This window comes from Emiliania huxleyi (assembly GCF_000372725.1).
Source record: "Emiliania huxleyi CCMP1516 chromosome Unknown EMIHUscaffold_167, whole genome shotgun sequence".
NCBI classification, from domain to species: Eukaryota; Haptophyta; order Isochrysidales; family Noelaerhabdaceae; genus Emiliania; species Emiliania huxleyi.
This window is the reverse complement of record NW_005200911.1, coordinates 168,277-179,331: the sequence shown is the minus strand read 5'-3', so window position 1 is coordinate 179,331 and position 11,055 is coordinate 168,277. Positions and strand designations below refer to the sequence as shown.

At 63.8% G+C, this 11,055-nt stretch overlaps 4 protein-coding genes across 4 annotated transcripts; 3 read left to right on the top strand and 1 right to left on the bottom strand.

Annotated features, from left to right (window-relative positions):
* Positions 1-224: 224 nt before the first annotated feature.
* Positions 225-1,308, top strand: EMIHUDRAFT_230829 (hypothetical protein; the record flags this gene model as incomplete). The annotated part of the gene is made up of 2 exons (XM_005784859.1): positions 225-665; positions 769-1,308. The coding sequence occupies 2 exons, from the start codon at positions 225-227 to the stop codon at positions 1,306-1,308; spliced, it is 981 nt and encodes a 326-aa protein (XP_005784916.1).
* Positions 1,309-2,254: 946 nt separating this feature from the next.
* On the bottom strand, positions 2,255-2,927 carry EMIHUDRAFT_230828 (hypothetical protein; the record flags this gene model as incomplete). Its single annotated transcript, XM_005784858.1, has 2 exons — positions 2,255-2,461; positions 2,868-2,927. 2 exons carry the CDS (start codon positions 2,925-2,927, stop codon positions 2,255-2,257), a joined length of 267 nt encoding a protein of 88 aa, XP_005784915.1.
* A 2,428-nt stretch (positions 2,928-5,355) lies between these two features.
* EMIHUDRAFT_364503 (hypothetical protein) lies at positions 5,356-5,974 on the top strand (the record flags this gene model as incomplete). The annotated part of the gene is made up of 1 exon (XM_005784857.1): positions 5,356-5,974. A coding segment is annotated over exon 1 (594 nt), but the record flags the coding sequence as incomplete, so codon positions are not given.
* A 590-nt stretch (positions 5,975-6,564) lies between these two features.
* Positions 6,565-7,592, top strand: EMIHUDRAFT_441916 (hypothetical protein). The gene is made up of 2 exons (XM_005784856.1): positions 6,565-7,180; positions 7,282-7,592. Exons 1-2 carry the CDS (start codon positions 6,591-6,593, stop codon positions 7,382-7,384), a joined length of 693 nt encoding a protein of 230 aa, XP_005784913.1. The 5' UTR covers positions 6,565-6,590; the 3' UTR covers positions 7,385-7,592.
* The last annotated feature ends 3,463 nt before the right edge of the window (positions 7,593-11,055 follow it).

The window sequence follows — 11,055 nt, the reverse complement described above, 5'->3', positions numbered from 1 at the left end:
CCCCTCGCTCTCTCTCGGGCACTATGCAAAAATCTCCTTCTCCATCTGACCACTCACTCATCTGGAGGGCTTGGCGAGCGGCCGCGCTGCGGGGCAGGGCTAGCGAGAATGGGCTCCGGCCACTCCGGACAGAGGCGCGGCACCCATCTCCAGCTTCGCGAAATTCTTCATCCGCGAACGGGAGCACATCTCCACCCTTCGCTGGCGGTGGCGCCCGGCCCTGCATGTTGCTGCTGCTGCTCGCGGCGCCAGCGCTATCCGCCACACGGCCGCTATCGCGTCCGCGCCTCGCCGCGCCCGCTGCTGCACCTTCGCCGCTGCTCGCCTCAGCCCGACGGCACCGGCACGCGCCACCGAGGGCGAGTTTGGTGCTTCCGGCGGTGAGTGGACCGCTGCTCGCCGCTGGCATCGGCGGCACTTTTGCCGGCTCGCTGCACGCGGTGACGGGCCCGGACCACCTCGCCGCGCTGCTGCCCCTCTCGATAGGGCGGCGGTGGTGGACTGCGCTATACACGGGCCTTTACTGGGGGCTCGGGCACGGGATTGGCGCCGGGCTGGTGGGGCTGCTCGCCTTCCTGGTGCGCGGCGCGCTCAACCTCGACGCGATCTGTGTCTACATGGAGGCGGCCGTCGGCATCTCGATCCTCATCATCGGCGTCAACGGCGTGCGTGAGGCGTGCGCGCGCGAGAGAGAGAGAGCGTGCGGCACACGCGCGGTGCCACACCGACAGAGAGGAGGCATTGATCCGCTGCCGTGGCCCTGCGCAGGCGCGCGAGTGGAGCAGCGACGTGCAGGCGGCGCGTGCTCTCGCCGAAGACGAGCGCGCGGCGGGCGACGCGGCGGGAAGCGCAATCGACGGCTCGGTCGCCGCCGCAGTGGCTCCGCTCGGCGCACCGGGCGAGGACGATCCGGCTGCGGCGCTGCTTCCGTCGGGGGGAGGCCCGTCGGAGCGGCAGTCGGTCGCCTCGACGCTGCTCACCGGCATCCTGCACGGCTGCTCCGGCTCGGGCCACCTCCTCGGCGTGATGCCTGCCCTTGCGATGCCGTCCGTCGTCTGCGCACTCACGTACCTCTCCTCGTTCGGCGTGGGGACGATGCTGGCGATGTCCTCCTTCACCGCGGTGGTGGGGGAGCTGTCGGTGCAGATGGGGGAGCGGATGCACCAGCCGGACGTCCCCGCCAAGCTCTCGCTCGCCACGTCCCTCTTCGCGTGCGCCATGGGCGTCGGCTGGACCGTCAAGGCGCTGCTCGAGCTTGGGGTGGGGCGGTGGCTGCTCGCCTCGGCGCGCAGGTTGATCGCCGCCTGAGCGGAGGGGCGCGCCGGCTGAGCGACGCCCCCTCGATCGCATTCCTCCGCGTGCGGCAGCTGCCGCCCACCTCTCCACAGCCTCTCCACCCCCGACCCGCAACTTGACCTCTCCTCCCGGTGGACCTGTCGCCGCGCCGCGCGCGCTCGCGCCACACACCTACGCTACTTGACTCTGGCTCGCATGACGCCTCGTCCCAACGGGGTTGCACGCGGATCGACGTGCCGCGTTGTGCCTATGACTCGTGGGAGCGGACGGACGCGAGAGTGTCGTTCGGCTCCCTCGGGCGCGGCGCGCGTGTCGATAAGATGTCGCGAGCGAGGGGTGCAACACGGCACTCGCGTAACTATTTGACAGACTTTTTTACGACTTGCGGTAGCGAGGCCAGGTGAATTGCGTGTGGCCGGCGTGCGCGTCGCGAGCGGCCGCAGGCCGGGTCTCGTGCCGCGATGCTGATATAAGAGCGTCTCTGCGCGCGGCTTCAGCGCGTGAACTTCACTCTTCAGGTGTTTCAGCCTTGTAGCTTGTGTTCACACTGGCCGATGGGGGCTGGATGGGGGAGAGGCACCACCGTGAGCGTCAGCTGTGAGCTGACACACGAACCGGGCGGACGGCGACGAGCGGAGCAGAAGGTGCCGCCCGTGACCGAGCGCGACATGTCTCATGCACCGGCTAGCGGTGCCGCGAGGCGCGACAGTCTATCTCTGCCCTCAGCGCCGCACACACAATCGGACACACACGGGCCGCGGAGAGCGTCCTGTCATACACCCCCGTCAGATCGGTTGCCGGCGTCCTCGTTGCGCTTTGCCGGTCGCCGTCCGGCGTGGTTCAAAACCGAGGGCGTGACTGACGTGCGGACGGGGCGAGCGAGAGCGAGGAGGAAATGACGAGAGATCTTGGGGAATACAGCCCCAAGGTGTGCACCGCACAAAGAACCTTACAACGGTCATCGGCCGGCTGCAGCAGCGTCTGCTTGGATGCCGCGCAACGCATCGACGGCCGCATCCGCCTTGTCTGCCGACACAAAGATGTGGTCGTGATGGAAGGCTGCCACGACGTTGCAAGAGATGCTGAGCTCTGCGAGCCGCTGCGATACAATTGCGGTGAGGCCAATGGCCTCGAGCGAAGAGTGCACCTCCAGCGAGATGAGGCGCTGCGTGGTAGAGCGCGCTGCGCCATCTGGAAGCTCGGTGTGCGCAGCCGGCAGGATGAGCGAGAGGCCCTCTGCCTCCCGGAAGGTGCCGATGGCGGCGGCGCGGGCGGCGTCGGCAAGAGCGCCGGCGGTGGAGGTCGCGGGCCGGAGCGAGGCGAAGTAGAACTCGCCCTCCTGGAGCGTCGGTGACAGCGTGGCCAGCAGCCGCGAGAGGTCGGTTTCGCCGTGCGGCACCATTCAGCGGTGGGATGGAGATGGAGCGGCGGTTTGGACGTGCCCGTCGACAATCGCGCGCGCGTAATTTTTAAAGTTTGAAAAGCGAAAAGAAAGTTAGCAGCCTCTCTCGCAATCGTATAGGCGAATGCTTGTGAGCAGCACTCCTTGCAATCCTAGCATCTCACTGTACGATTGCGAGCGCCCGCCCGCACTCGCTCGCAATGGCCAATGCCGCGCCCACATCAACCATTTGTTTTGTCACATCAACAGTGAGACGCAGAGTCGTGTGATTTCTGGTTGGTTTTCAAAAATCTCTCTCAGACTCGCAATCCATCCTACATCTATCTACTATCTGCAGGAAGACTACGAACGACCGGCTCCGCTCACAATGTGTCGATTCCGCATGGAACCATGGTACGGGACTGAGGGAGGGTGTAGAGGATGTAGAGTGTAGAGCGCTGTAGAGCTGTAGAGATGTAGAGCGCTCTGGAGCGCTGTAGAGCTGTAGAGCTCTACATCCGGCGCGGGACGATGTGAGTCCGATGTAGAGCGATTGGTGGAGCGCGATTTTGTTGTAGAGTTTGTTGAATCATTGTTGTAGAGGCTCTACAGTAAAACCGCCGGGAAGGCAGTGACTCAAAGAGGTCGAGCCGCACTAATGGGGTGTCTCCGAGCTTACTGGAGCTCTGATCATGATGGACGGCCCTGACTATCCCTGACACACAGAGAGTCACTCTGACGGCACACAACACCCTATGACTGCGTCATGACCAGCCTGCCATGCGTCGCCGGTGCCGCATTCATCGCTGTGCTTCTTTAGCAGGCGGTGGACTGTCGGCTGCGAGGACGGTCGCATTTGCGCGAGGCGAGGCGAGCATTGCTGCGCGTTGCATGCGCCATGACTCGCGCCGGCGCGTGCTGGAGCTCCTGGCTGAGCGTTGAGTCCAGGCGAGTTGCGCTGGCCACTATCGCTACGCCGAGCCGAGCTGACGCGCCGAGGCGCCGGCCAGTCGCAGCCGTGAGGCATGCCACAGCAGCGGAGGCACCTGCCCCACCCATTGGGCGGGCAGACAGAAGGCCAGGGCAGCAATGGCAAGTGCAACGCGCCTCATGTCGGAGAGCGACCGTGCGTGCCTCGTTCGCCGCTCATGATGCACATGCACATGCACATGATGTTGTTGTTGTTGTAGAGTTTGTTGTAGAGATTTCACGTTGTAGAGCGCCTCTACATCGCTCTACAACGGAGGCACATCGTCACGCGGCGGATGTAGAGCTCTACAGCTCTACAGGCAGCGCTCCAGAGCGCTCTACATCTCTACAGCTCTACAGCGCTCTACACTCTACATCCTCTACATCCTCTACACCCTCCCTCAGGTCCGGACGGGACCCCTCGCTCGTTAGTTAGGCTGTACGTATGTTTCCTCTCGCACCCTGCCTCGTTTCTTTTCCGTGTTTCTCTACAGAACTACAGCACCCTCTCGTTTCCTCTCTATTTTCCGGGGAAACCATCCATTTTTTTCGGGCTCTGAGCTAGACTCTGAGCCGAGTCTGAGCACTGAGGCTGGTTTGGGCCCAAATGAGGCCAACTCGGCAAAATATACCGGGTATACCTGGAAAACACCGGGTATTTTGCCGGTTTCCTCGGTTTCGCCTCAGATTTTGCCCCAGTGCCCAGACCAGCTCTCAGACTCAGGGAACTCTCGCTCGAGTTTCCCAGAATGGAGCTCCAAACACCCTCTGGCCCTGGAAATTTCCGGAAACGCAAAGTGCTGGGGACCCTTTGGTTTCCCTCTGGGTTGCCGGAAACTCTCGTACAGGCCAACTCGCTCGATCGTCTACGACTACTAACTATACCAGCGTAACTCACAATCCGAGCGAAGTCTAAATGCAGCACGGCTCCGCAACCCTATTAGGTAGGGTGTAATAGCAACGCATGCCTCCGATTGGCGATTGATTGGGAGCACAGCGAACATGGCATAATCCTAGAACTCCTGTAGTCCCCCTCTCTCGCCTCAGAGAGAGAGAGAGAGAGAGAGAGAGAGAGAGAGAGAGAGAGAGAGAGAGAGAGATTTAGCAATACCAAACAACTCTAACTAACACTCACACATCATTTGGGGCCTGGAGTAGTGGAGTTGTCGCCTCAACAGTCCTTCCTTGCATCTTTTTTGGTACGATTGTGAAGCGCAGCCGCTCCATATAGTCGCAGAAGATGTACATGTCGGATCGAGCGCGCTTGAACTCATTCTACCCGGTACCTGGCGAGGCACTCCCACGCCTCACGGGGTCCTCCCTTGCCCGGGGGGGCGAGGGAACCCGAGAGCCTTGCGAGACTGCGTCAGCTGTTTTCACAGACAGCAGGCTGGAAGTCCTCGCCAGCCCGGTACCTGGCGAGTAGAGGCCCCGCCCACCCAGGGTACCCTCTCCGAGGACCCATTTGGGTAAGCCGGGGCTCTGCTCCAAGAGACCTCGAGAGAGCGCCTCTACCCGCCAGACCCGGTACTACTCGCGTACCCAGGTACCCGGGTACCCACTGCGGGACGCGGCCACGAAAGGTGTGCAGACCCCAGTTCCGGCGGACGCAGCGAGCGTCGGGACTCCGTCCCAGCAGACGAAGTCTTCCTCGTGGGCTCCACGGCCCGGATCGCGAGCTCGATCGATACGCGACGCGCTCGGCCTCCGCTGGCGGCGATGGACGACCGAGCGGAGACGCAACGAATCGAGGAGCGGCTCCCGCAGGGAACCGACGAGTGGCTCGCGAGACCTCGGCTGTCGACGACTTCGCGAGGAACGATCACGCCGGTGGCAATACTGCAGCCACTGTCCGCGCCGGTCGGCGACGTGGTGATGTACACCGGGCCGTTGCAGCCGATGGGGCAGCTCCACGGGACCGGCAGGGAGTTCGGTGGCGGGACACAACCGTTGCCTGCATGCGTTGTTCGGGAGGCCGGCGAAGGCGCGATCACACAAGATGAGCGCAGAGGCGACGTCGGGCCGACGCGAGCAAACAAGACGAGGCGGATGGATCGGCGCCTCACTCACTGGCAGTGCATCTACTGCCGGCGCGAGACGCGGAACGATGCACGGGCGACGAGGTGCTGGAACTGCGATGGCGAGAAGGAGCAGCTGCGTGACGCGGACAGTGAGGGGCGCGAGGCGGCGCGCCGCGGGCAACGTGCGAAGGAGTACGCTGGCAGATCGCTGAACGCGCTCGGCGCTGGCACGTCGCTGGTGCCGCGAGCCGCGCAGGGAGTGTTCGAGCGGGCGCGGTTGGAAGTGCTCGTGCACTGGGAGACGCAGCAGCTCGAGCAGTACACGGGGGCGGCTTCTTACCTGCGAAAGGAGGAATGCATGCTCGGGGTGATGGAGTCGTACTACGTCGTGCAGACGGGCGCTCGGGTGAGCGCTGTACCGTGCGTATGGGTAAGCGAGAAAAAGAAAGAAAGAAAGAAAACAGACAACCCAAGGGAGGGATGGGAGGACGGCACGCCGCCACCACACAGGGATTTCGAGAATACGCAGCTGCGAAAAAAGAAAGAAAAAGCAGACAACCCAAGGGAGGGATGGGAGGACGGCACGCCGCCACCACACAGGGATTTTAACGCAGCTGTGAGACGCCTATAAAGAAAAAGCGCGCAGTTTTTTTTGAGCTAGACTTCGTTGTCAACAAGCGAAGGCGGACACAGTCAGTCTGGGAATACCTGGGCTGAGCGCGATGGAGGCTTTTGAGTGGACGGTGAGCTTGCGGCCGCCTGCACGCGCCCGCATGTGACGGAAATTGCCCCAGGTAAGCTCGAGTGCCCGCCTCGCTCGAGTCTACTCGCGTACCCAGGTATCAGATATCTAGATACTCTCGACTGCCCGGCAAGGTGATCGCGCCGTTGTTAGAGTCGGGTGGACGGTCCCGACTGGCGTGATGCTTCTCCTCTGCTCCCTCGGACTGCTTGTGGGCCGCCGCGCGCCGGCGACCTCGCGCGCCGGCTGCGTGCGCTGCGGCGAGGAGGACTCTCTCCATCAGCTGATGGCGGCACTCAGGGATGAGGCAGCCAAGCGCGGGCGCGACTCAGATTTGGGCAAGTTCGAAAAACTGCGCAAGCTCGGCCCGCAGGGCCAGACGTCGCCAAAGCAGGTCGTCGAGCACGTGGTGCTGCAGCTGGGCGCAGGCAACGACGAGGCGGCCTTTGCCTTCACGAGCCTGCCGCCGTGGCGGGCCGGCACGCATCGATCAAACACGGACTGGTCAAAGCGGATGGACTGGGCAAAGAGCCGCGTCATCAGCGGCCAGCCGTCCGGCGCGCTCGTCGATGAGAGCAGCTTTGGGCAGCTCCTCTCCGAGCGGTTTGCCTTTCTGCGACAGACGCAGGCATACCGGCTCGTGGGAGACGACTCGGAGTGGCAGCAGAAGCGGGGGAGGGAGAAGATGACCGCCGTCAAGGAGTACGTGGTCGAGGTCGAGACGGCGGACGGCGAGGACCGACTCGTCAAGTTTGTCCTCGTCTACAACTGGCGCTCCCTCCCCTCCCCGGCCGCCCTCCTCCCCGCCTCCTCCGCCTCCCGCTGCCGCCCTCAGCGGCCCTCACGCGGCGTTCGTGCCCGCCGCCCGGCAGGCTCGTCCACTGCCACCTCATCTCCAACGTCGCCGTGCTGTCAGCCAACACTGAGAGGTACTTCCCCGGCACCGGCTCGGACTTGTCGCAGCACGACATTTAGGCGGGGAGGGCGCGGGAGGTGAGGCCTCGTGACTGGGAAGCCGGCTGAGCCCACGGACACGCGCGCCTCATCGGGCATGTGACTGGGATACGTCTTCTAGTGTCGTGGATTCCGTGCATACGCGGCGCGCGCTGGGGGCCCTCGGCACTGACGCCCCCCCGGGCGCGACCGAGACCCTACGTATCGTAAAGACGCCCCATCAATCCTTTACCGCACCCCAAAACTGTGCACTGTGGGCCGTTACGCGCTAGCCACTCTGCGACTTGAACCGCCGGATTTCTTTTTGTGCGCGCCATACACAGAGATTTTTAGCAAGTCCCGTGGCGCCGTGCCACTTGCTACTAGTGTGTCGTGCGAGGCCGAGGGAGTTTGGCGGTAAATTCTTTTTCTTTTTTGTGCTAGAAGCTGTTACGCGGCTTTAGCCGCGCCAGTCCGCGCCCGTGTCCAAAAAACAAACTTTGAAAACGAGTTCGCAGCTTGAGCGCGCCATCTTATTCGCCCGCGCGTTCTTTTCTGTTAATGGTTCGATCCTCCCCAGAGTCGAACTGGCAGCCACTCGCACCGAGGAGGCGAGGTGTGGCTACGTGACCCAGAAAAGGCCAGAGTCAGGAGCAACCCTCGAGCTGGGTCGCTCGTGAAGAACATTTTCTTCTCGCGCGCTGTCAAACAAACACGGGGAACCTCCCTCTCCGTCAGAGTTCGCTCCCACTGAGGCCTCCGCTTTTTATTTCGCAGAGGCCCCTTATAGCTTATTGTATAAGGGAGAGCGAGACTCATCATTTAGAGAATGTGGGAGGACCGAGCCCGGGACCGCGTGAGCGTTGCATTTCTGCCCTCGCTCACACGCGCGCTTAGAGTTATGCGGCGCTACGGTGGAACTCGTGTTTAATTGAACAAGGCTGACCCCTACCCCTCTCGGTGGGCTTGCAGGTAGGGGGTTCGGGTAATAAGGTGCATCGGGGTCGGCGGGCGTGAACTGGAGAGATACCCGCTTCGGCCGTTTAGTTGCGAACTCCCTTTCCCCTCGGCGGCCTTCTGTCTTGCCCCGGCTGGGTGTGTGACGGCTGCCGTTCCTTCGTCCGGCTGTTCGTACCTGTTCGTGCGTCAGGTGTGGGTGTGTTTTGGCCAGTGCCGTTCCTGCGTCCGGCTCTGGGAACCTGTTCGACTGTTCGTGCGAGAGGTGAGTGGATGTGTGTGTGGGATTTCTGCCGTTGAGCTGTGCCGTTCCTGTGTCCGGCTATTCGTGCCTTCCGTTTTCGGACATCGGGCAGGAGATCGTGGCTCGCGCGAGAGCCGAGGGGCGGGAGACGTGGATCTCGCGTGGTTTCTGATTTCGATTTGGAGCACTTGGAGCACTTGGAGTGCAGTCATTAACCGCACATCCAGGGCCGATTTTGGTCACTTTTCTTTTTTCTCCGTTGGGCTCAGACCCCAAAAGGCAACCCACTGTGATGCTGGGGAGGGTGACGCAGTGTAGTACGCAGTTCCTCAAATGCGGATGGGGGAGAGGATGCCCCCGTATAGAGCCGTAGCGGCTGGAACTATGCGGGTGCATCCTGTCTCGCTTTGGGGGCGGTCGACGCCGTGCGGGGAGAGCGGGCTGGCCGCAGGGCGGACGCTCGCTCCCCGGGCGCTGCGGGTACGCTCGCTGGGCGGAGGGGCGCTGGCCGCTGGGCGGACGCGCCCCCTCCCCGAGGGGTGGTGCCTCTCAGAGGCGATGGTACCAGTACCACTGGTATGGTCTAGTGTGCTCTGTGTGCAGCGCTGCGCTGGCGTGCGATGCGCGCGTGCTGTGCGCGTGTGCGTGTTGGATTCGCGCGTGAGTCTGCGTGTGCTGCGCGCGCGTCGGCGTGTGCTATGCGCTGTGCTCTGCTGTGCGCCCTGTTTGTGTAGCTGTGAGGCGCAGCCTTGGCTGGGAGGGCTGCGCGGTGGGCTGCGGCGTGCTGCAGGTGGTCGTGCGCCTGCCTGATGGTGTGCGGCGGCCGCGCAGCCCGCTCGACCGGGCCGTCGGCGGCCCAGGGGGCGAGCATGCCAATGCGCGCTGCATGTGAGGCTGCTGCGCGGCTGGCGCGCAAGTTTCCGTGCGGAGAGGGACGCGCGCATGTGTTCACGCTGCGGGCGCGGGCGGGCGCGGAGGGCGGCGCGGTCTCACCGCGGTCCGTCGCCGGTTGGTCTTCGGCGTGTCGAGGGCGGGCGTGCACGAGGGCTTGCCGCCATCGCGCCGAAGGAAAAAGAATTCAGCTCTTCTCGCGCGCTGTCGCAAACCTCACCTCGGCGCCATGGTGGCGCGTCTGCTCGCACCGCTGCGCCCTTTGCCGGCGTGTCCCGCCGCTGACGAGGACGGGGTAGCGCCAACCGTCGTCCGCGGCCAGTTCATGCCGCTGCTTGTGCCGAGCGAGCTTCTGTACGTCACATCGGTGGAGCAGCCATCGATGGTGCGACTGCTTGACGGCGACCACGCCGACAGAATAGCCGTCGACAGAGTGGCTGCAGCGCACCGATCACAACAAGCTGCAAATCCGGCCCCTGCACCCGCCGCTGCTCCCACCGATGCACCCGCCGATGCGGCCAGCTCGACCGATGCCTCCGCCGGCCCTGCATCCGCCAGTACGACCACCACCCTCGCCCTTGCCCCAAGCGCCGCCTCCACCCAGTTCGCTGCGGCCAGCTCGACCGATGCCTCCGCCGGCCCTGCATCCGCCAGTACGACCACCACCCTCGCCCTTGCCCCAAGCGCCGCCTCCACCCAGCTCGCTGCGCCACGGAGCAAGGGAAGCGGGCGGAACAAGCCCAAGGGCTTCGACCGGTCGTCGCACCTTTGCACCTACTACGTGTGCACTGCCTGCGGGTGACGCGCCACGGCAGCCCCCCCCCTCCCTCTCTTTCCGGACTGGCGCGGGACTGACGGCGGGGTCGCGCTGCCCCTCGCAGGTGGTCCGGCTCGACGCGCGATCGGCACGACCGACGTGAAAAGGTCGTGTGCCACTTCACGCCACACCCGATTCATTACAAGCACGGCGACGACCGAGCCGCGAAGGTCAAGGAGTACCTGGCGCGCTGCACGCCCGACCAGCGCGCCTCCGGCCTGCCGCCCGACGGAGAGTGGCCCGCCGACACGCCACGGGCGAAGCCTCCGAAGCGAGCTCGCGGCGGGCGGGGCGCGACCGCCCTCGCCTTCAAAAAGGGCGACCCGGTGGAGGTGGAGTACATTGATGAGGAGACCGAGGAGACCTACTGGGCGATGGGCGTCGTGATGAGGAATGCGGCCGTGGGCGACGAATGCGTGTCGGTGCGCCACCCCCAGTGGGACGAGCTCATGGAGGACGGTGGGCCATGGACGACGGATGCGCCGTTCTCCGACGTCCGAGATCCGGCTGCCGCCGAGACGGTCGCAGTATAGAGATTTAAAAAGTATTCGCGCAAAATAAATAAATAAAACGGACACCTCTGCTCTCGCTAAATCTCACAGTAGAGGGCTAGTGCCATTTCACTCTCTGACACGCTAATCTTGAAAACGTCTCCAACGGAGCTCCGTGTTGCATCCAGCGCCCTCCCCCGCGCTCCCTGCGGCCATGGCCGATGATCCTAGTATGAGAGGTCATCTGGCTACCGCGAGAGCGACCCAACTCGTCGACATCGTCCGATGATGGTGCCGCAAAGTCAGCCTTCGC